Genomic DNA, 25910 nt, shown 5'->3' with positions numbered 1-25910 from the left:
CAGCACAGTGTGCTTCATGTGACATCGTAGTACAGCTCCATTTGCTAAATGTGACACTTTTTCAGGACAACTACCTTTCATAATAACAGGTTGTGCTTTTTTTTATGACACTGCCATGGCAGTCCCCCCTGCTTCCTCAGCGGGCTTGCAGCCCTCTGAAGTCAGTGAAGTTCCTGTAGCTTTGAGCCATACCACAGGAGCCTACATCCTTCCCTCCTTGTTGCCTCCTCTCCAGCACAAACCTCCGCAGCTGCTAGACTCATCCTCAAACAGGTTTTAGCTCTTCGTTCCCAGCAGCATAGCTGTTAACCTCCATTCTTCTTCTTCTCATGACCTTTTATTGAACTTTTTTTCATAGAGGGGTAAGTGTTGATGGAAATCGAGAGCCCACAGGAGTAGTTTTCATCACACTGGTGTCTCCTTCAGGCACAGTCTGTGTGTGGATCCCCCTCTGTGGAAGCATCCTGTATCCAAATTTCAGCAGGTGACTTCAATCTGCCTCTGCATGATGGGGAAAAAAAATAGTAATACATTCTGGTATTTATGCATAATTAAAAACATTTGTTCAAATGGTTATTAATAATAAGTTAGAAGTACTTCAGCTGCACAGTGATTATTAGAATGAAAGTGGGAAAGCAATTTATATTCTTTAATCAGTAATATTATTGCAGCTGAAAGGCTGAAATGCCAAATGGATTTCATGTTGGAGGTCCATTTTCACACTTTATGAAAACTGTGGTCACACTAGGAAACCATGAAGGATGTGCTGTAAATATGCTAAGTTTTCTGCAAGTCTTCCAAAAGTCATGTGTCCCACTGTCCATAGAGAAGCTTATTTGCCACAGATGGGCTTGTTAGATCGAGAGTGGATTAATTTGACTGCTTGAAGTTTTTTAATCCCCTCCAATCAAATGCTTTAAGAAAGTAACAACTTAAAGAATCTGCATCCAAAGAACTGAGTTTTGTCAGCATTTTATCTGAACTCTTGGTTTTGAATAGTTGACTCTCCTAATTTGACAGAATATAAAGATTATCTAATGGAGGTTATTTTTCATTTCAAACAGAAAAATATTGAATCTTTGTTGTTTCTTCTATTCTTCAGTCATGCACAAAAATACAGAGATATCAGTATTAAATAGTCTTTTAAGCTGTCACCTATTAATATATAGCTTTCTAAAATTCAATTGGAGATCAATAAGAAACTTCATTTTAAGGATATTTCTTGACCACGTTAATCTGTTTGAGCTAATTGGTATCTTAATGGACATTAATGCAGACATCTAAAAAAACTGAAACAAGAATTACTGAATTATTTGCTGAAGTAGTTGGTTATTTTTAACACACACGCCAGATACAAATGTTTTTTATTACTATGGGAATAGCAGACAACACTAACAACAACAAAAGTTTAAAATTAAACCTGTTTGTTAAAAAAGAAAGTTGTTTTGAAATTAAAATTAGGAGATGGTAGACTAACTGTATTTCTTGTAGAGCAGTTCTTCTTAAGTTACTGAAGGCAGTCTTGTTTCTCAGAATGTCATTTCTTTGTGATGTTATTATTTTTATTGAACACATACAAATACCTACTGAACCATTTTGAATTAAATCTGATAAAACTTCTAGAACACATAGTTATTTGGTTTAGATATCACGTGCTGCCTTTCACATGTGGTTTCTAATAGTAAGTTTTTAATATGTTTAAAAACACGTGCTTGGAAAAGCGAGTATGAATATAGGGATAGGGTTTTTGAGGGATTTATGCACACACCAGGGTGTATTCTCAGTCTGTGACATCTGTGTATTTGCAGGAGAGCTATCTCTGTTAACATAAATACTACTAGACATGCAGGTTTGCAGATCTGTGCATATGGAAGTGTTCAGCCGGGCAAGGCAGTGCCGGGGCAGTGACTTGGAGATGCTCGGCTCGATGGACCAGCAGCAACATCTATGTAAGCTAAATGCCTCCGGTTTAGACAGTGCTCTCCCCAACCGCTGCCTGGAACCCGAGAGGCTCTTCAGGAACAGACTGGCCACATCCACAGGACATAGCCCCTCAGACCCAAATCTCCTCTCAGCCCCACATGGTCTTTGGTGGTTCTAAGAGATGATTATTATTTCTTGTGCATCTTTATAGTTCCAGGTTTATGGAAGCATCAGAGTCGTGTTTTGGTAACATGAGGTGGAGGACCTGTGTTCAGTGCCTTTGGACCATGGGGGGAGAACATGTGTAACATTTGAGGATGCTTACAATGACATGCTGATACCGTGTTTGAGGGGGAATGCTGCAAGAAGGACACAGACAACTCTGGGTTAGTCTTCATCACACCAACCTCAGGGCATGCAGTAATGTATCCCAGGACCATGTCCAGAAACTGTATTGAGGAGGCCAAAACAGAGGAGGCAAAAGGTGAACAGCAAAGCAGGGTGCACCATCAGAAGCTGGTACTTGGCCTCACTCCCTGGCCTGCTTTTATTTAAAAGTATAGCCAAGTGATGCTGAATTGCAGCAAAGCAAACATACAGAAGATCTGCTCACTGCAAAGAGAGTAGAGGAACAGATGATGTTTGACATCCATATGTTAAGATACTGGAAAGGTTGGAGTAGATGTGTAACAGGTTAAATTAATTTAGGGTTGTTTTTTTTTTATCCACATGCCTTGTTAAATTTGCCGAGCTAACCAGGCTAGTTTTTTCACTTTTATCTCTGGTCAAAATGATCTAAGGAAGCACATGGCTGACAGTTGGGCATCATTTTACAGTCCTATGCTGCAAGTTGAATGTGTGCTTAATAAAAAAGGCTGCAAAATTTCCTTCAAAGTGATTTTTTTTTAAAACATTGGGATTTTGGCTAAAATGTTTATGTCTAAAACATCTGTTTTCACAAAAAATGAAGATAGAAATACTTGAAAATTGGAGCCTGTTGCTCCAAAGCAGTCTCGTGGTGCTCCAGAGTAGCAGTAGTTTGGGTGCTTAATGTCCTTGAGCCCTTGGTGAGCTGAATTGCTGGCAGGGCTGTATTTCCCAAAAGGCAGCACAACTCTTTGCTGTGATGTCCAGGATTGCACTTATTGTAAGGATAGGCTAAGTTTCAGTATCAGGTGACAGCAATAGCATGAGGTATATTTTTGTGCGCTTAATCTGCAAGGTCTTGTCAGCTCACAAGCTTTAACCATTTTAATCACCCAATATGTACAGTCTAATAGCACAGCTCTCTAATGAGACTTGGCCCCAGTCTACCCCGGGACTTCTTGCCAGCATAATAACTTTGTTGAGCTGAGCCATGATAAGGTGTGATTTGTGGCTGGCAGTGCTATGCCAGCCAGAGCTCCTGGCGCGAGCGTGGCTACACTGCCAAACCTGCTGTTGGAGGGAGCTCACCTGGCACGAGGGCAGCTTGGCTTCAGTTCTGGCCAAATCCTAGGGAGAAGATTGTTAGCTCGGTTGAACAGTGCCTTCTGCACCCAGCTTTCCATGTGCTGCTATGGAGAGCATGTTCTGCAGTGTTTAGCTTATTACATCAAATAATGGGCTGTGGTTACTTCCTTCATCATACTCCCTTCCAGGGCAGTTGTACTAGACATTAGCAGCACTGGCCAGTGCAAGATGTAAAGATATCTGAGATGGAGGAAGGGGCCTTAAAGACAACAATTTGGTTGCTGTAATTTATAGGCTGATCATGCCTTTTTTCACTCAGCAGTATCCCTGACAGGTCCCATACACTGCATACAGCTGGCCGTTTTGGTCCTTTGCCAGACGAGAATTTCCTGGTGTGAAAAGAATCCTCAGTTGTCTATGTTTGAATCCTTTCTTGGCTTCCAGAATAGTACAAATCATGTTTAAGTGGGCTGTAGGGCTAGCACTGAATACCTTAAAGCAAACCAATGAATCAGAATGTGAAAACCGGGTGTTATTGTCCACAAAATACAAAATGAGATGTCTTATGTTCCCCAAATTACTCTTTTATTGAGCCATATTGCAATGATGACAGCTATTTCTGAATGGGGTGCTAACATATATTTTTTCCTCCGGCACCTAATGCTTTCTTATGTACTTCCCTCAGCAGAAGAGCAGAAGCAGACAGGAGTCTCTTCTCCTGCATGACTGTAAATCCAGGCAAACTTTATTTGCTGGAGCAGGATTAATCCACTCTGTACCTAGGCCAGTTCAACTCTTGTTGGGTTTGGCCTCTTATCTATTATAAAGACTGCTGTGTAATTGGTTGTGGAGAAGTAGAATAGAGGAACACAGAATTTTAACAGTAGGTATTTTGCTGGATGGATAAAACCTCAAATCTGAAAAACATAAGGCTGATGGAAGACTTTGCTCATGTCATTCTAAAACCTTCCCAGCACCTGTGCCAGGCACAAAAAAAAAAAAAGGGAAGCTGATTTGCAGGCATGGTTTTCCAGTGACACAAGAAGTCTGAGGGCATTTCAACACTGCATTTCGCTTTTCCATTGTATTCTGGTAATGTCTCAGAGCAAAGGTGCCTATTTGCTAAATAGATAAAGCTGTGCTGCCAGCTTCAGTGTTTGTGGCTTGGCAAGTCCCATCCTAGCTGCCAGCTGCCCTATTGAAACTAATTGGAGGTTCATCTGCAACATGGTGAGAACTGTGATGGGAGATGTTTTGCCTTTGAATGTTGACTTTAAAGTGGCAAACAGACAGGCTGGGTTTAGATGGCTCTTAGGCTTTATTAAGTTTGGAAAATTACTGGCAGGAGATTATGTCTAGGACCCTTCCCTCAGATGTGAGAGATGAATGCTCAGATGCCTGGGTTGAATTGGGCAAAACAGGCAACTATGCCTGGCTGTTCCTTTTCTGACTTAACCTCCTAACTACTGAGCTGTTGTGGAAAATGCTGAGCCCACCTCGTTTTGCTTTTGAACAGGATAAGTGAAAAGGTAGATGCTGTCTGCTTTTGTAAAGAGGCAGAGTTTCCTTAACGACACTGCACTGATCTTACAGCAGGCAAGGACAGGAATATTTGTTTCTGAGTTGGCTCCAGCACTCAGATCTCTGAAGAGCATTTAAACATCCCTAACTATGTGTAAACAGAATTTGCCTAAATATAGTCTCTCCTTTGTCATCCTGACTTCATCTATGCATGCAGCTTTAGTGGTGTCATTTTTCTCTTGGCTATGGCAGCAAAATTGTTACTTGTGAACTTGAATGGAGAAATGTTTTGAAACGTGTTGATCTATGCAGAGCAGTTGAAATACCTGCAGCACTTTTTTTCCTTGTGTGTGTGTATGCAGCACATGGAGAACGTGAAAATAAACAAAATGAAAAAAACCACCCAGTTATCAGTCGATGGGTGGCCATGTACATGAGCTGCAACACTTCTCACACCAATCTCATGACATGAGTTTCCTTGCTGCAGTCCTTTCTCCCAGTACATTTTCTATGCTGAGTGGATAATGTTTCCAGCTGGTGACAAGAGGGCATTTTTTTTCATCATAAACCAATATGCATTTAGTTTCAGGCCACCTTATGTTTTTACAAGATATAGTTTTTCTTTTCAGCAGACTATTTGAGAGTGAAATTGAATAAGAATGTTTTAATAGTACATGAAGTATGTGGGTGGCTTTGCTTGCTGTATTTTAGGAGATGCTGCACCTTCAATTTAACAGACAATGCTACGCTTCAATAGACCATTATATTACTCCACTATTCCTAACATAGCAGTCATATCGAAATTGTATTGCTACATTATACAAGTATGGTTAATTAAACCCAGATATCAGACCAAGCTCATACAATAGCTGTGTGTGGGTAAAGGAGAAGCAATGAGTTAGAAAAAAAATGTTCTAGAGAAAAAAGAAAATGAAAAAGAAAGGGAGGGAACAAGGACAGTTTGGAGCATTGATAGCAAGGGGGCAACTGGATGGTGACCACTGTTGCTGCACCGTGACCTGGGCTCTGCGCCCTGCAGCCATACTAAGTAATTAGGGGACACATTATTTTTTTGCAACGTTATTACTGGAATAGACATAGTTTACCACAAGTAATTAACGAGGGATAGTACAAATGAAGTGTAACTGACAGTTTTAAAGATAGATTTTCTGCAAAGGTTTGCTTAATGTCTCTGAAGTGCTAGGCATAATAGGGCTGTGGGTTTAACATGTCTGGAGTAAAAAATATGTATATCCTCTGCACTATCCTTCCTTCCTGCTCTAGCTGGCTTTTAATGCACTGTTGAAGACAATCAGGTAGAAATAGTTGTACTTGAAAGAAAAATTGATATTCAGACTGCTATTGTGTAGGACTACAAAAATTACTTGTTAGGTCTTTGATCATATTCCAGGGAGGCGTAAGACACTACAGCAATAGTACCTCTTGCTTTTGAGCAGGGCACCCTCGAGCGTGTAGAGGGCAAAGCAATGTGGGAATCCTCTGTGGACCTTTGCAGAAAGTCAGAGTCCCGGTGTGTTGCTTAATGTGGAATTGCCTGCTGTCAGTCACTGCCTTGTTATAATTTGAGTTTTCTTTTTATTTAGCTCATTTAAGTCTAGTACGTGAGCTTCAGGGAATAGTTGGCACTTTTAAGTGGTAGTTAAAAAAACGCTTTTCTTTGTGCTTTTTTTATTGATGCCTGTTGACCATAAACCTGCAAAAGAGAGCTCACTCTGTCACCAGTCTGCCCTTTAATACCCCATTCATAGCATGGCTTACTTCTATGGGAAACCAATGGAAAGAAATCCCAAAGGCACAAATGATTTTTTTGGGGGGGAACAAAAAAGCATTAGTATACTGAATTACTTTGATGAAAAGCCTAATGTTGGCTGAATTATAAAACTGAGTAAGCATAGCTGTGATGCTGGCAGCTAGTTTCAAAGTTTGGCAAGCTCTGCCAAATTAAGCCTAGCTATAGGTTTGTGGGTTTTCATTTGATGCAAAAGCCTTGTCATTGTTTGAGTAAATATGATGTTAATCCTTGAACTCAGGTCTTAGGAGTATTAGTTTAAAATAAGTTGAACTAATACACTGAAGAGGTGAGTTTAAGAACAAACATTGATGCCCAAACTATGGTTTGCTCCTGAGTGGATGCTGAGCATCAGCTGAGATCAAGTGTGGTTCTGCAAGGAGGAGGTTGTGGAAGTGGGAGCCGTCATGTCTAGTATGGCCTTGGCCATGGGCCATGCTGCTCTTTGTCCTGCAGGGCAGTGGCCTCTGTGGAGCGAGGTCCCGTCATCCCAGCAGTCTAGGCTGAGGTCCGTCTTGGTTGGTCATGTTGTATGGGTGTGGTAAAGAAACTGGGAGGAAACTCATTTTTACACAAGGAGACTGTATTCAGGGACCTGATCAAAAAAGGAGACCATAAGGTGAGCAGCCGCCTTTGGGGTTTAGACATTATAGCAAAAATGGACAGTTAAAGAGCAGGTTCATCTGAATAATTAAATCTTTGCAAGACATTGCTAAACATATTGGGGAGACTCTCATGGGATATTTTCCCCTTTTATCAAAAACATTGCTGCCTTCAATTCACTGTTTTTTGGTTTTCATTAACTTCCAGGGGTACTTTTTCTTACTGACTTCTTTCTTTTTCTTCTGTTGTGATTCTTGGGAGTCTTGTAAACAACTGGTTTAGATCTGATTTTTATTTGTCTTTAAAATGTGAATATGAGAATACCTTATTTTCTTGTTCATGAAGTTCTCCCCACCAAATTGCTGGTAACATTAACCACTGACAGATTATTCTTTTTTTCTTGTTAGTAATTAAAGATATTTTTAGTAGGCAGAGTTTCAAAAATTCACTAGCAGCTCTGCTTGTTGCAAAAGCTTCCGGATAAATTAAGAAACCTCTCACACACATGATACTTTCCAGTATATAAACAAAATAATGTTCTTCCACAATAATATTATCAACCTTTATTAAGCAGAAATTCCAAAATTTACAGGTACTAAATACTGAGTTATTCAATACATGTCTATATTTGTCAAATCAAGTGCAATTTAAATATGATTTTTGTGATAAATTCCATCTGATTTTCTCAGTTCCACTCAGAGTACAATAATCTCAGATGAATTCTGATGAATTCTGATGAATGTCTTGAATTCTGGGATAAGTGTCCTATAGATAGAGACTATAGTAACATGCCTCACAGTCATATCTCAACTTACCCAACAGTAACATTGTTCAAATTCAGATCTGAATTTGCTTTTCATTGTTTGGGGCACTCTATAAAAATATTTTTTATGTTGTTTGTTTTGTAGTAATATTTTTTTATACTCTCTGGTTTCACATTTCCCCCTTATTTCTTTTCATTTCCTTTTCTCCAGGATCAAAAACAAATATCAAAAGTATAGTTAATTGTAGTGCATTTCTTCATATTCTGTCCAGTGTGCTTCTTGACTTGGCTATACTGATTGGTGAACTACTCGAAATCAAGCATTCAGCAGTTCTGTCTTGCTCCCCACAAGTCCTGAAGTTGTTTTTATTCCCTCTGTGAAAATGGCTTTGTCAGCAGAGAGTACAAAAGGTATCAAATTATATTTCATCTTATTACAAAACCACCTGGAAGCCAGTGGAAACATCCCATTCCTCTTTGCCTTCCAGGTCTTTGATCCACTTGAAAAGCCTCATCCACTGTCAGGAGAGCTTACCTCCCTGCTCGCTCAGCACTACAGGAAAGTATATTTAAACTCAAAGCTAGTCTTGAAGATGCCCAACAGAGTCTCCTCTCCCACCCAATCTTTTTTCTTCTTCCCAACACTTGATTTGGGTATTTAGGCACGACCCAAATACTGCCATCTCCAAGTACTGAAGATCCAAGAGGCAACCTCATTTTTCCTTTCTCCTCTCTAGGAGAAAAAAAAACCAAAATGGGGGTGGGGGTGGGGGGAGGAGTATGTCAGTTTAAACCTGCGAGATTTAATTTAATCGCAGCTGAGATTTTTGTGTTATTCCATGACTAGATCTCAAAAAGTGCCTGCTGTTGGGAGGGTTGGTATCGCTTCTATCTCTAGCAGGCCACGTTCTTGCGAGACACAGGGGCTTGGGCTTATTAACAGCCCACCACTGGCAGCCCATTAACTTAATTCACAGAATGGCTGCAAACAGCACCTGACCCAATTCTTCGTCTTCCTGCTCAGCCTTTCTGGGGCACCTGCCTCCTGGGGCAACTGGAAGTGGTGGGAGTGCAACGCAGAGCGGGGAAGTTTATGGGTTTATTCACTGACCTTCAGAACGACCCTGTTATGAAGACTCCCATGTGTTTGTATGCAGAGCCACATGCACACACACGTGCACATTAAGGCTGCTGCATTGTGACCATACAACCCCCTTGCAGAGTTCTTGCTCATCTCTTTAATATTTGATAGCTATTTGGCAGTCAGCAGAGAGAAGCAGAGCTTTTCGTTATGTAACTCCTATTAGAAGTTAGGGTTTGATAAAGCATAAGTCCCATTTCTCATTATGAGAAATAAAGTATTTCTCACTTCTTTGCATCCAAATGTTAGCCTTTGATGTCTGTACTTGGCCCTCACTGCAGCTAAAATCTCTTGTGGCATGTACTTCATAACCGTGTAAAATAACAGCGTATTCTTCACCCTGCCAGTTAAGGAGAGGCTGAACGATGTCAAGTTGAGGTTGGAAGTGCTTTTCTGCTCTACGACCAGACAGCTGTGCTCTGGAAGCTTATTATCGCCTTTTCAGAATCTCCAAACCCAGTTGGAATGAGATTACTCTGTTCCCATTTCTTCTCCCACCTTCCTCGTAAACTTACACCTCCATGCTTGCTTGCTCTCGCTGCAGTGCAACAGAGGGATTAAACAGAATTCATCTTCCCTTTTTGCCTTGATGCTTTAGTGCATTTCAAAATAAAATAAGGTTGTGATAAATTGCACCCTGAAGAAACCAGAAGCTTAGAAGGAGGCTTTAAGTTTTAGGGAAAAATTAAAACGTCCAAAGCAGCAGGCAAGCAGAAGATAATTTGAAAGCTTATAACTCCTTCCACTTCTGTGAAGCTGAGATTCTCTCCTGGACCTATCTCTGTCCCTCGTCTATGTTCTTAAAGAAAATCTCTGACAGCTGTTATTCTCTCTGTTACTGCAACATGATGTTCAGTACTTTAAGCTTTACAGGGTGGGAGAAATGCCTAGTGTGACCTTCAGTCTGGGGTATCCTTCTTTCTCTATCTTTTAGAATTACTTCTCCAAATATAGACTTTATTTTAACTTTTTATTTCATGTGGTGTTGAAGTCAGTTCTGTGATTTCATGTATTTTTGAGTTGGTAGATTGAACTGCAGGTGATAAAGGCTCTACTTTATCCCGTAAACCAAACCACCTTATTAATCCCTAGGCTTATCATAAGGCACCAGACTTTCTTCTTCCTCCCTCCTAAAAGTGAGCTTTGTGTCTGAGAGAAGTAGCTAATTGATAGTGGCAAATCTCTGTTTGTTTGCTTGCCAGGTACGACAGGAATGAGCTGGAGAGGAAGGAGGTTTTTAGGGTGGAGAGGGCAAATCGGTCTTCCTCTCCGTTCAATGCTCAGTGATTTCTGTCATGTGGCTCCTTGTCCTGCAACTTGAGGCCATCCATTAATTTCCTATAGGCCAATGAGCAGCCATTATGTACATTAATGGCTTTTAGTCATTACTGATGTGAGCTGAAGTTGAACCCCTTTATGGGCTTTGTGTCTGGGGATAATGGATAAGGGTGGCAACCAGTTTCCAGCTTACCCAATTTAAAGATTGTGTTATATCAGCATGCACTTTCTTTTTACAAATCTGCTTGGTTGAGCTTCTGTTACCAATACCCACTTTCTTTTACGTCTCTGTGAAGAGCCATGAAAAGGTATTGTTTTGAATTATAATTTTCAGTATTGCAAAGGATATTAAATGATGTGCACTAGGGGAAGTTTATTTCCTTGTTTGGAGCTGGAGAAGGATGCAATTTCCCAAAATATGATACAATGTTGTTTTAAGACGCAATTGTATTGGCTATCATATATGCTTAATTTTAAATTTTAGTAAGCATGGACTAATCAAAACTGGAATTAGTTTATTCACAGGGAAAACACTTCTACAGCTTCTCTTTTCAGGTGCTAAATTCCAAATCTGATATTTTAGAGTTTTCTCATTACCTAACCCTTAAAAATCAGCGTAGGTACCCTAAAACGCAGTCTTTTTTTAAATCGATTTGGGCACATACTTGAAAGTGCTTAAAAAGAGTATCTTCTCAGTATCTTCTGAGAGGGCAGGGGCTGATTATCCCTCTCTCTGTTCTCTGCAAAACAAAACTATACATGAGATAATTTCTAGTACTTACAGTCAAGAAAGTTTTTCATGACAGAAGGTCTGGGTTTTTTTTTCAAGCATATATCACAACATTGTGCATTGTGCTTGTAGAATAGGTTATTTTTATGACTTACAAACACACAGAGAGATCTTTGTGAAGGTAAGGTGCTACATAAGTGGGTTATGATATGGGGTTTAGTGCCACCAAAAACAGACCCATGCCATTTGCCATGGCGTGTAGCTGCAACCATGTATTTAGCAACATTATAAGAGAGGTTAGAAGTTTGTGACAAAGCTTGAAAGATCAATCCAGATTTTTGTGATAACTTTCAAAACAGAAGACCTACAGGGGATTTCACTTTTCTGTTGAACAATAAGTACCCAAAGATTTCAGAGAACACACCGAACTAGTTGTTACAAGAACTGAAGTACTGCAAAATGTGGTAATGTATTTTCCATGTTTTGCTGTATATACTATTATCAGGCATGATATCTCCAGAAATCAGCTACGGATTCTTGTGCAGTGTCTAATACATTAGGTAGAAACTGCTTTGTCTGTTACTTTAGATACCTCCAGCATCAGAAAAATACTTAAGCCAAAGGATCAAGTGTCCTGTGGGTGCATGTTCAGCACACAACCCCAGTGACTGCTATGGCATTTTGTAATCTCTGGGAGCTGTTTGGGCATAGAAACCTGGAAGAAAACTCCATCTGGGATCTCTTCCACTTCTGAACAGATAAAAACTAAATGTAAAAATTCATAGAATATAATGTGCAGTGGGTTATAAAAAAAGAGGTGAGTGACAGAAGACTGAATTTCTGGAAGAAATAAGAAAAAACAGATGTGGCAAAATGTCTTGTTGAAAAACAAATGAATGTTAATACATGAAGACCATGAAGAGACTGCAGTAGTCAGGTCTTTGTAGCTCTGAGTGTCTGAAGAGGCAAGAAAGGAAAAGTTTATAGCAAAATATTACAGTTTTTTAGACAATCTGAAAATCTCGTTCATTTCCTTTCAGTTCTGTTGGGATGTCTAATAAAATATATTATTTCTCAATACAAACCTTGTCTTTCATGGAAAGATTTACATGCCTCTGTGACATGAAATCCATTAAGCAGATCTAATTAGACATCCATGCCAGAATATCCCCTGAATTAATGAAAGACATTCTAGTCAAAAGGAAATCTCAGAGGAGCACCTAAATGGGAACAATGCCCGATAAGTTATCTTTGGTTTCCTCCTTTCCCTCTGATAATGAAAATGTTCAGGCAGCCAGAATTAATAACACTGTGAATGGCAAATAACGACTCCCAGAACACTGGAAGTAAAAAACCAACTTGGACTTGTGGCCCTTTGACAAAATAACTGACAGAGTCAGAATGAGTGCCTCAACCAAAATGATTGAAGACTAATACAGTCTGGTACATAAATATCTTTCCTATTTGCATATACTTTTCCTTTCAAATTAAATTCTTTTACAGTTTCTTAGTAACAACTTATGTAAAACATAATTAATACGGCAATTTAACCATGAATTGCATTGTGTCTCATTTAAGGCTGAGTTATTTCTCTAGCTATGAGATGCGTATAGGAAGATAGATAGATAGATAGATAGATAGATAGATAGATAGATAGATAAATGTATAGCTTTTTATAAACATCATTTCCCTCTGCCACATAGGAAATTAATGTCAAAGCAGGCAGAAAAACCAGACACCAGTTTCCCTTGAAATCACAAGGCAGGAAAAAAATGGGCAGCACTAGAGAGAGAAGAATAGCCTGAAATACCTTACAAAAATAGCATGATGAGGAATAGAAGAGGCATGAGATAGCCTCCGCTCCCTTTCCTGCAGACATGAGCCCTTCTGCATTAGGATCCCTGTGGCTGGGGAGGGTCCTGCCACCCCATCACAAGGCAGAAGCTCCCTCTCCACTCAGTGGGTGCTCCTGGGGAGGATGAGGCTGAGGCCACCTTGCTTGCTTTTGCCTGTATATTCCACTGTAGTGGGCTGCTCTAGAGCTGGGTTTGGATGTGTGAGCTCTGGGGAAACCAAGAGGAGAGTCCCTGCTGCCCCAGCTGATTCAGTGGTTTGGGTGACAGCTTCCATGTAGACACACAGATGGTTTGCGAGGCTGGCCTCCAGGTTATAAGTACCCACAACTTGGCATCATCCTGCTCAGTTGGTCAGGCTCCCTGCTACCACCATCACCACGCTGTATATGATTGTGAACATTTATTTCACATCTCCTGATTTGAGGTTAAATTTCCTGCCCTTGGTGAGAGTGGAGTTTCTGCCAGATAATGTAACAACATAGAACAAAATTTCTATGGCTTTGGTTATTTTTTAATTCCGATGAAAAGAAGCTGCATCTGCTCTAGCATCAGCAAATAAGTGGCCTATTTTAATGGCTTTATTCCCTCATAATATTTGTCCTAGATAAGTCTGATTGCTAATTATTCTGGCCCTTGTCCTTCCTTCCTCATTCCTGTTGAAACATACCCCTAAAGTAGCTTTACTCAGCACCCAGAAAAGAAGCAGTGTCAGGCTTTCCAGCTCTTCCATTTCTTTGGACTGACAGCTTAAATTGAAATCCTGTATTATGCTGACTTTCATTAAAAAGCAAAGGCAATTAGTGTTTGGGTGGGGGAGGAAAAAATATTAATCTCCAAATGTGAACTTTCCAGCACTTTGAGCGAGAAGTTGCGACATACATAGTGTAAACAGCATCATCCCTTCTTCAGCTCTGTAGCTGATGCAGTAGAGATTATAGCACAGACAAAACTACACCATACCACGTCAGCCGCCCTGTCTCCCCTGATTTGCACTGCCTCTGGCAACCAGGAGTAAGATATGTTTTGGATAAGCAAAATAGCTAAGCTTGGAGAAGCTTTATCTTTAGGGACTCATGCCATTTAACTTTATTTTGGTAGAGGAGGGAGGAGAAATGGGAGAAGAAGACTGTACTTTGCAGTTTTCTGCGTAACTCTGTGTGTGTGTACGTGCATGTCCGTATGTGCATCTAGGTGTGTGCTTTTTCTGCACAGTTCTCAACCACATACGATGCTGGCTTCCCCTGATCCCTCAGAAGCTTCTAGAAGCATCAAGATATAAAATCTCACAGCAGGAACTGTCCTAGCCAAAGACTTTTCTTAGAGAAAATTCTTTTTCTGCCTAAAATATTCAAAAGGGGCAAAATTGCTTCATGCTATCAAAAAGAATCTATAAAGCAAAATGCCTAGCATGCACTATTGATTGCAATGTGCAAGGCTACATACACACTTCTGTTGTTAAACCAGGGGTTTAATTTAGGCTTGGCACATAATGAATCAAAGACATTTATAAATAATTGCCTCAGAGATAAGTCACAGAAAATCTTACATCTGCTTCTTTGTTAGCGTTTTTGGAGTGTAGTCTTTTTAGGAAAGACTGAAACAAGCTGATGTAGATATATTTCCTCTCCCTTCATATGATCTTGTATCGGGTAGTTGACAGGTTACTTCAGAGCAGCCCTTGCCGGAATTAGGATTTGCGTGCACTCCTGTTGTCTGAGGGACATTCAGACCCTACAATTAACAGCTGGAGCTTTCCTTGAACTACTGGAAACTGTGAAGCTGATTTTGAATGGGAACTTAGTCCCAACATCAGACAGTAACGCATTCAACTCTTCCACTGGTCATTCCCCACCCCTAGCGCTGTGTAGCAGACATTCTCCTGGCTCTTCCTCACAGTAAATGCACCTACTGCAAATTTGCGCTGTCAAATAAATATATTCCATATTTGATTGGAAGATGTGTGTGCTAACAGGCACAGGCTGGATCCACGTTTCGCCAGATTGAAGGGAGTAAAGCTGGAGCAAAAGCGCGGCTGGAGGGTAGAGAAGTGGCTGTAAATGCACCAGATTCTTTGTTCTCCTCCTGGGTGTGTTCTGACCTCTCTGCAGAGAGGCTCTCATAAATCCTGAGAGCCAGGAGGACACATAAACATGAAGCCTTTCTAAATCTGCCCTGTGGAGATGTAGGAAGGACAACAGTAAAACCACTGGAATAATAGAGCTACCAGAAGCTGCTAATGTTTCTTCAGTCCAGCCTTTGTTTCCAGATGAGCCTACACTCTTCCCGTTTCTATTTGTATTTAATTATTTTTTTCTTGGTTCTCAGTCTTTCCAGAGATTACTTTGTTCTTTTTTCATAAGCCATCAATTCATGCTGTGATCTGAGACGTGGAGGGAACGGAGGATCTGATGCCAAAATGCTAGCAGATTTAAGGTATCAAAAAGCAAGTCGTAGGAAATAACTCATTTTAGGCATTTGGAGCAAATATTTATAAATTTCTTCTGAAATAATTCCCACTTCCCAAAGCCAAAAAGTGAAAGGCAGCTTTTCTGGATATATTGAGACTCATATGGTTAACTAAGAATAGGTAGGAGGGGAGGGACAAAAATCTGCTTTGAAATTTTACAAGTTCTACCTTATAAATTAAGTAAAGTAGGATGTGTTATGTCATGTCCAGGAAAAAGGACCTGGATTATGAGGAATCTGGAAACAAATGAGAGCCTTTCTTGAATTACTAAGCTTACCCTAAAGTGAATGAAATGTCAGAATCAGGAAATGGAAAGCTGAATATTTTGGAAATAGTCTTCATCGGAGTTCTCTTAGGAAACATTGGTTACTAGGCCTATTTGAAAAATATTTGTTCTGCTGGAAAGGTGTGATGAGAAAGAGAAACATTTAACTGAAAACTGGAAATCAGCATACTCTTTTTCCATAAAAAGTTGACATTTTCGTGAGGTTAAATCTAACAGCATGAACTGTATTCTATCAAAAGAAATTGAAATAAGGTGTTCCAACTTTTGTTTTGATCAGTACAATCACATTGGATTAATGAAGTGATGTCTGATTTGCACAGATGCAAGTGAAAGCAGAACCATTCACATTCTGTCTCCTTAAACATAGGCCACCAGAACCAGGAAGGGTGCAGGTGTGACTGTTATATTGGTCAGTATACAAATGGGGGGAAACTTCAAGCACTCCTACAATGAAAACAGCAAAAAAGCAAACCTAATTGACTTAACTTTGTGCAAATGTTGTATATGGGCATTCTTAATTTGCAATAAAAATGTGTGGAACTCAGAAAAGTTCAGTGAATTTATACTAAACTCAGCACACTGTTTACACACTGTTTGTGAAGGAGCATAAGAATCAGACGTGGCAGAAAATGGACATATACCGCACACCGCTGCAGCTCCTATCCACTCCATTAATGTCTAGCTATTGCTGAGTGGTTTGAGCGGTGATAAGCTGTTCAGGCACACCTCACCCAGAGATCTCAGGGAGAGAGGGACCCACTGGCAGGGTGTGAGGTGTCCTTAAAGACCCAGCTTCTCTTGGTTCGTCTGATTGGGCAAATATCCATTGCATTGTCCTACGTATTGGACACATGAGCAACACTTCAGCAAAAAGGACTTGACATCAAGAATGAAGGAAGATGAGAGACCTGTACATCACGTTAAGATACTGTTTTATCAAGATCATCAAAGCTCTATGTATTAGCGTTCATATTTTCTGCAAAAGCAGTTTATTTTTGGTTTAGCTGGATCCCGGAAAAAAAAAACCCAAACACCGTCACAAAGCCACCACTCTCCCTGATCATACTACACCAAAATACACTGCTTTGATATTGCATTCAATTTGTCCTGAAACGAATTTGGAATACCTATGGTTAAATCAATGCAAGCATTGATGAATCATTATTCACTTATAGTCGACAGGATTTGAGCTAATTACTTATGTATTTCCACTTTGTCTTTCCTTAGCATTTCTGGATTAGCAAAAGGACACGCATTGCCAGGTGCAAAACAGGTAGATCCCACTCCTGCTCCTAAGGGGCACTGAAGGTCTTGTGTAGCTTGTGCTGAGGTACTGTAAATTCACCCTGCTGAATGCAAGCTGAGGATACAGACTTAATATGATTTTGACGATTGCTGGAATGCACTTTTGGTATGGATTGTGGTAGTTATTTTAGCAGTGTGGAGGGACATAAAATGATAGTTCACTGCAGAAATGGAGGTAGGCAGGGTACGGCTATTTAAGCTGAAATCTGGTTGGACAACCAGAAGCAGAGGGGTATCTCTTCTGAGCAGAAGCGGTGGTTGACGTGGTTTGGTTCTCCAAGCAGGGCTACATGGCGACCCCAGGAATAGGCTGCAGTGTGGGTTTGCTGCTGACTCAGAGCTAGAGGTGCCAGGACTAGGATCGCCAGCAACGCTTTGGGCAGCACCTTCGATGTCATTTCAGTGTTTCCTGTTCAAAGACTGCACCGCCTCAATGTGCTTATGTTCTCAGATGTAATTCAGTCACGGTCCGATGTAGTATGGCTTCAGGCAGTGAAAGCTGTAACTGCTTTGCCTGTGAAGTGGAAAGTATGTATAATGCACATGGTATCAGTGACTAGTGTTTTATTCATTAAAGGCATCCTAGTTTTGTACCATTATGTCCTCAGCAGACCAGGAAGAACATATGCTTCGAATTGCAACCCAGAGGTTTAGTATACATTTCAGAAGGTCTGATGTCGTCTTCAACTGCACAGGGCATTAATATATTTTACAGTCGATGCACAGTGTGAATAGACATGTGTATGAAAATAATTCATATCCTCATTTAGGGGCACTTATACTCTGCTCCGACTCTAAGAGTAGAATGCAGTACTTGCCAAGTGTCAGAGGTCGTGAACAGGCAGAGATTTTGCTTGTCAAATTGCTGGTCCTGGAAAAACTTCATGGTGCTTCCCATTTCCTTTGTGACTGGTTCTACTGTCAGTGGCACTACTGAGTGAACAATGGTAAGCATGTCTTCACAAAATCAAGCTCAATATATATTAAAAACACCAGCCTACCTGGGTCTCACTTTCCTAGCCTTTCTACAAACCTGAGTCTGCAAGCTGATTAGATAGCGATGGAGAAACAAAACAGAACACAAGTGAAATGACCCCACTTCCCAAATATCCTTTTGGCTCTCTCTTACCGCTGCTAGCATTTCTGTTTTGCCTATAATGACTGTAAAAACAAACAAATTGATCTGTTTGTGGTTTTTTCTGTAAATTTCGGTGCAACTTTCCTCATGGTTTCCTTTTGTGTTTCAACCATATCTGATCTCTTGAAGCACAGACTGTCTTTTTATTTAACCCTTTTTATTTTTTCCGCAAGTCTTGCTGTCCAGTATTTGCATAGCATGTCTCTGGGCATACATGCAATTGTATTTTATATGATTCTTGAGTATTTGAGCATTAGGAAAAGAATACTCTGTAGTTAAGTACTGTAAATATTGTTATGATCAAATAGTAATGCATGGTTCAGATCTCAGTATTCTATGCCCCACCCTGGCAGTAGTCCAGCCCATTTTCTTGGGTTGAGTCCTGGTAGCAGAACCAAATGCTGTTGCATGAATGTGATGGTCTGATTCAGAGGATGTAAATCACTTTATCACACTCCCACTGAGTCCCAAGGAGTATTGCTCCTGGGACAATTTATGTCAAGTTGTGTATATAGGGAAGAGATTTCTGTTGACTCCAGGTGGTGTTGTTTTCGGTTTTGGGAGAAAAGCGTTTGAAGTGGGAACTTTATATATCCATGTAATTCCTTTTTGTACTGACCAAAGCTACTCTACTGTAGACTCCCGACACAAGCGGTCTTAAATATTGTTCTCAACAGCCGGACACTTGAAGAAAACCTTTTCCTGACAGATCAGAAAGGTAAAAAAAATTGCATCTGTTTACTTTTATATGTCTTTAAGGCAGAGTGCCTCAAGTGGTACAGCAGGCTGTGGGAAGTCTCCTGCATTGGTGTTAATTAATTAATTACTTTGCTTGGTTAGAACTGCTGAGCACTATGTTCCACCTAAACTCAAATAAACTGTTCTTAAGCCAAAATATGCATTTCCAAACAGGAATTAACACAAATTTTAAATGAAAGTTATGAAAATCAGTGTTAAATTTGAACATTATAACTTGAGGATGTAATATAAGTTTGACGACAGCTTTGTAAAAGAGGGACTTGTCTGCCTCTGTACTTGTATTTAGAAATATTCTTATTTCTCCTGGTTATTATTTACAACTTCCCTGACTCCCTTTTCCCTTCCTCTTGCCTGCTGATGCAAGTGGCCTTTTCTCACCCCACCCACTCATTCCAGTCCCTATTCCAGTTCTCAGTGGCTGAACAATGGCTCTTGGACATCATCTTTACATTGCCTCCTTAGAGGACAAAGTATAATTTTTCCTTTTACGATCCTAAAAAAAGTATAGAGCAATTTATTGGATGAACTTCTGCCAAACAATTGCTTTCAGAGCACCATTAGTGAGGGCCCCTGCTTTCAGCTTTTTAACATATGACCTCAGCACATTGAAATGGCCTTTTCAGACACTGGAAAACTCAACAAGATGTGAAAAGAAGTCAAAATGAAAGCCCAGGAGTGTGTCATAACAACACTTAACAACTGGCCTTGTTGTAGAGCTCCTCAGGAGAAGTACATTAAGACTTGAACACCATGCATCCTCAACATTTTATATTCTTAGGTTACCTTAGTACCGAGGTGTTATTAATGCACCAAATCACTGGTTGTGTCTCAACAGGATCACAAGAACTGCCTGTTAGAAAAATGCACAACTGAAATAGCTCTTTGGGAGGAAGTTGACCACTCTATTTTGGGAAAATACTGTAATTCAAAGAAGGCGAACATTAACTAAGTATTTTCTCTGGTATTTGCTAGCTGCTGACCTTTGTAAGGGACCAGCCCACTTTAATAATGTCACAGAGGCTCTCTCCATAGAGTCAGGGGAGAGAAATAAGCGCTTTCCAGAGGGCAGTTTGATTTCAGGCTCTTTTCAAGAGACACTCAATCCATCTATCACTCTTCATTGCATAAATATGGAGGCAAGGGTGGCTGTGCTTCCAATTCTGGGGCCTCAAGCAGGTTTCTGAATTCAAGAGGGAGGACTCTAAGCCCATATGCATAATCGTTTAGATCCCTCATGGTTTTTGCCTTTTGACTGCTGAAGTTATATGAATCCAGACATATATTACAATGACATATCTATGCTAATCTGTATGAATCTTCAGATAATAACCTAACTGAAGTGTCATTTATTCTCCAGCAATTCTAAATGAACTAGTTGTAGTCTCCCAGGGTGATACAGTTTATAAAATGAGAATAACTAAATACTACCTAAAATATAGACAAGGATATAGTGGTAGTTGTGCTAAGTAGAGCCCATCTAGGCAAGGCAGAAATTGCAGGCTGCTTTCTAGGCAAAGAAGTGGAAAGGCCTATCCAATGTCATCTCTAGAGTTTCGAGCTACTTTGGACTGACTTTTCTTGATAAGACATGAGATTTCCAGTACATGATTGCAAATTAATCATAATAGTGAAGGAGAACATACATGATCTTAGAACTTGGATCCCACCAAGTTTGAGAAAAACTTGCTTGTACAATCAGGTCCTGTTGAGATTCTAACAGGGAGAATGTGTGAAAAGGAAAAAGGAAAAAAGGAAAAATTATACACTAAAGAAATGTAATCAGGTGAGGGGAACAAACCAGAAGACATGAAACCTACCTAGAAATATCAAACCTTTTACAGATACCCATTGAAAAAATTATAGGAAGAACTTTCCATAAGGGAGAGCTATTGGAGAAATACTTGACGGGTTACAGCTTGTGGAGTGAGGAATCAGTCTGCTGTTACGAGGTTCTTCAGTCATCCTAAAATGCAACTATCGCCATCAATTCTGTTTAGGTGAATGAATGGAGAATTCAGCAGCAAATCTTCCAGCTGTCTCCCTAGCATAAAAACATGAAATTAAACTGTAAGGCTAACACGTTTCCATCAGTAGTTATCAACAATTGAGTAAATTATTTAGGCAAATATAGAATTATGTAGATCATCAGACTTCAGGCAAGGACATGGAGAAAAGCCAGCATGATTTTCTTAGAAACCATTTCATGTGAATGAGTGAAAAAATACAGGATTTGGGACACCCAGGGTTTGGATAGTTGGTTGTATTTCTGAGATAAACCTGGTAGTTTAGGTTCTATGGAAAATTATGTATCACTTCTGACTCATATCAGAGTTTCATACTTACAGGGTGGGAAGAAGAGCAGCTGGTTTTCCCTCTTGGAAACTAGATAAATCATCAAGGAGATATAAAACTGAAAACAAAAGAGGGAGCAGTAAGGAGTTCAAACTCAGATTTTATTGCAATGAAATTGGGTCAATGTGGTATAGAATGTCAGATAAAGCGATAATCATAGTGTGTGGAAACTGTGTTAACAGTTCAGACAAGCCATAGGAACACAAGATTATCCCTGATGAAAAGACCAATTATGATATAAATGCCATTTTAAAAAACTAATAGGTTGGCTCCTAATACTGAAATGTTGAGATTATTGATTTTTTTCTTGCTTATGAAAGACAGAGATGGCAAGAAGAGTGGCAGGGGAGTGGAGAGAGTCTACACAGTCTGCGTAAATCCAATGCTGCATGTTGTATGAATATGGATAAATCAAAACTCTGGGATCTTTAAACCAAGTGGTTCAATATTAATCAGCAGAGTCTCGGTAAAAAGTGTGGTGGTGGTGATTGTCCTCAGGTTGCTCAACACGTTGAACCACAGACCAGAATCTGTTAGATGCTGTTTATATTTCTGTCTGTAATAGGTGGAAGGAAGAAGAGCAACAGTGTAGGTCATCGCAACAGGAGACAATCTGTTTCATGAAGACAACACTAACACATACTGAAGTTTAAATAAAAGATGGATGAGAATATCTTACCTCAATAAGTAACTGCCTTCTAAAACTTTCTTATAATAGGTGAAAATGTTCTACCCAAGTGACTGATGAGGTGCCTGTGATCATAGCCTGACTACATTCAATGCAAGACGTACAGGTGTGTGGCATAAAAGAACAAGTAATATATAGGCTTTGTTCCTCAGAGGAGTCAATACACAAACCCAAGGAAAACTATTAGTATCAACTGCAAGAAAAACTTTTGCTATACAAATGCGAAGAAAAAGTTTTAAAAGGGGATTTTATTGGATGAGTTGATATAGATTCAGTTATGGAGTGGGACGCTATCAGCTGAAAGCCCATCCTGTTTCAGGGTTATGAGGAAGGCAGTAATTACAAATGAAGAAGCAATATTATAGCAAAATGAAAAAAAAGTAGGAGATGGTAATCAATATAAGTTAGAAGTTACGAAGTGTAGAAAATTGATGAGGGAAGCTAAAGACATCAGGGAAAAATCAATAGTTAGCAGAGCTGGGGACAGTAAAGATTATTTAAGTATGTTAGAAAGAAAAGATATCCTAGCAACAGTATAAGGCATTACTTGATGGAGACGGCAAAATTGTTAATGATGCAGAAAAGATAAATCGTCAATAAACATTTCTGTTTTGTATTTTTTTTCCAGAAAAATGCAAGGTTACATATATGAGTGCAGTGGTAATGGTAAAGTACTTTTCAGCTCAGTGGTGACAAAAGAGGGTGTCATAGTTACTAGACTGCAAGAGATTCGGGAAAGGATCTACTTACAGACTCTATCCACAGTTCTTACGCTTCTCAGTTTTGTATCTTCTTGAAGGTCCTTTTGCATTGCAAGAGCAGTGGGAAATGGACATGCTGTGAGTGAGGACCAGACTTCTCGAGCAGAGCTGTCTGCAGCCTTAGCTTGGTTGATACAGGCTGGTGGAGCAGGAAATGGGTGTGAGGGAGGACACATCAATATGTTTAAGGGATCAGATTGTACTAAGAAGTTATGTGAAGAGTAAGATGGCATACAGCTTTGAGATGGCATTTTCAGAACTACTTAGGTTTTGTCTCCCTTTACTCCCATTTGGTTTTTGTAAGAACAGCCATTTCAAGAGTGAATATGATATATTTCATAATCCTTCAAGAAGCCCACTCAGTACCAATGCTCTTATGTTGAAAACTCTTAAGAAGTTGAAACAGTGGTAACGGATATGAAAACTACTGGCAGTAATCCTTTTTCAAGGGTAGATTCCTCTAACTTTCTGATAATAATATGTACTTCACCATAGATCTATTGATATCATGGCACAGAAGGAAATTATCTCTCCTGGTTGCGAAGGCGGCATAAAAACCTCAGCGGCGTTTGTTGTGTTTTGTACGATATAGTGTCAGGACAAAAATAAAAACCTGTTAACATCTGAGGTAAATTTAACAGCTAGGAATATTTATAGTATATGTCCCTCCTGGGGCTTTCCTGTTAGAAGAACTATTTTGTGAGAAGAAAACTGGTCATTAGCTGGGTCTCTTTGTAGTCTGCAGCAAAACATAAAGGACCAGCATTAGCACCCCAGTTCCTCCTTCTCTCTGATATGTCTTTGCGGCCACCAAGACCTTGAGGCTTTCTCTTCTGAACCTGTCTGTTCCCAGCAGCACCTTTTTTTAGAAGGATGTTGTAAATGACACTTTTCAGGGCTTGCACTGTTGCTAACCCTTTAGAACTTATGCTGACTCTTGAACTCTTGAGTCAACACACCATCGTGGTAAGGTTTGTTTTAAAATCTTGGAATTGCATTTTTTTAATTGTCTTCTGGTTTGGAGGCATTAGCGTACAATTACATCACGGTTTGAGACTATTCAGTGACAGCTCCTAGAAATTAATTTATATGACTCTTTTTCCATTTTATTACATTTAAAGCATGCATTTAAAGTAGTTACTTGAGGTAGCTCTCTTTAACCTAAAACCCCACATTATAAATGCATCGAGCTTGAACTCTTGTGGTTTTTTTTAACTTGGCTTCCTTTATTGCTATTTTGCATTCATCTCTTTGTAGACATTTCTCATATAAACCCATGTTCTGCCAATACACAGAAGGATTTTCTGAGCAAGATTCAATTGTAATGCCATTTACATGTGTATTGGTAAAGTAATTATCAAAAGAATTGCTGCCTTTTATGTCTCCACAATTGAGTGCATCTTATCAGTGAATGAGTAACTTTCAAATTGTACAAATGGGTGGGCTGGAAGAGTATTTCATATATTGACATATCATTTCAGTAATTCCCCTCCATACACAATTTCTCTTTATCCATTTTCGAAGCATTTTATTTCCCATCAAAGTGGATATTGTCTTGACGAGCCTCAAGGTCTCAGAAATTGTTTCGTGTGGAGCTGTCTCATTTGCACCTCACACAGCGATTCTAATGAGGGCAGTCATGAAATGTCAGTGAAGCAGCTGTGGGTGACTTTTAGGAGACATGGAGTGGCATGTGGCATTCCTTTGCACCATCTATCAGGGCAAATGTATGGCACCTGCAGAGAAAATGGGTATAGAGCTAATATCTGTGATTTGAAATACAACGAGCATTACCTGACAGCTGACAAGTCAGAATGACTCCGATTGTGCTTCTGCTAATTTCATGCCCATGCAATTACACTTAGACATGAATTATAAATCTTTTGGGATGTTTTTTCTTCCTTTCATATTATATTGTGAACTCTACTAAAACGTGATTTTATGGCTAGAATATGAACATGTGGAAAATTAACTGAGCTTGAGAAAGACGCTAAAGCTCTGTAAGTGTATTAATTATCTGGCAAGTGTACTTTAAAACTGGTAAATCACCTATATCGTAAGAGGGATTCAGACCAAATTAGGAGCTAACGTTTTAGATCAGATTCTTCTTTAGACATATAAGTAAGGAGAGTAGCTTCTGTAATAATCATCAGAATTCTTATACCTGTCAATTAGTCCTGAAAGAGATCATTCTGATTTCTGCAGCTCGTCCTGAGCTGCAGAAATGACACACCACCCGTAACGTATGTAACGTGCAGAAAGTAAAACGTTCTTGGCAAATTATACATCTGCTTAACAAAACAAACTCCTGCATTTTTGTGTACTTTCCTAAAAGGAAATTCAAACATCATGAAAAACTTTCAGAATGTGCCATGTTTACACAACATAGTATGTGTGTTTACTGGTAGAAGATAGCACTTAGATGAGGTCTTTCCCTATGCCTACATTTCAGTTATTTTTCTTGCTTCATCTTACAGAGGAGTCATTGTAGTGGCTGGGTGACAACACAGTTCTCTTGCAGAGCAGCTGATCCAATTCAATACTACTGCAGAATTCTGATTATGTTCTGTATTAAAGTAACAACACAGAAGAAGAAATAACAATTAGGTACAAAGAATCCACAATAATAGTACTGAAAATAAGAGAAAAGCAGTAAAATGCATTTTATTGTGTAGTAATGGTCTTTTTATTTGAGTTTTCCACAAACTAAAATTTCTCTTTAATTGATGCGTTAGGAAGATTTTTATTTATAGAACAGATTTGTTACTTGTCTTAGGCTCTAGAATAACCATTTTGTCTATTTTTCTTTTACTAAATGGAAATGTACCCATGTGTACTCTCAGTGAGAAAGTAGTAAGTAATGTACACATTTTTTTTAATTACATGTACTGCAGTTGAGCTGGGTGATACTATTCTGTCTTGCTCCAAAGTCTGAATCACAGGAACATCTAAAGAGAAACCAACAGGGGAAAAGAAACCCCAGCAATAATCACCACTTATTAACAACATTGTCCTTGGGGCAATAATGGAGACTACACTGATGTCTGGGAATACGGCACCTCCTTGTCTGGTTCTGG

The 25910-nt window shown here is 39.6% G+C and overlaps 1 protein-coding gene across 2 annotated transcripts in view; it reads left to right on the top strand.

Moving 5' to 3' along the window:
- SH3RF3 (SH3 domain containing ring finger 3) overlaps positions 1-25910 on the top strand; it is a 251544-nt gene that overhangs the window by 81549 nt on the left and 144085 nt on the right. The window contains exon 1 of one of the 2 annotated variants that reach the window (XM_054051439.1): positions 22134-22178. The exons of the other annotated variant lie outside the window; for it this stretch is intronic. Coding sequence (XP_053907414.1) covers positions 22164-22178 — 15 coding nt within the window. The 5' untranslated portion in view covers positions 22134-22163. Of the gene's footprint in view, positions 1-22133; positions 22179-25910 lie in introns of those variants that run through there. 2 annotated transcript variants of the gene reach the window in all.

Source organism: Cuculus canorus, chromosome 1 (genome assembly GCF_017976375.1).
Source record: "Cuculus canorus isolate bCucCan1 chromosome 1, bCucCan1.pri, whole genome shotgun sequence".
Taxonomy (NCBI): domain Eukaryota; kingdom Metazoa; phylum Chordata; class Aves; order Cuculiformes; family Cuculidae; genus Cuculus; species Cuculus canorus.
This window is presented reverse-complemented; position numbering and strand designations above follow the sequence as displayed.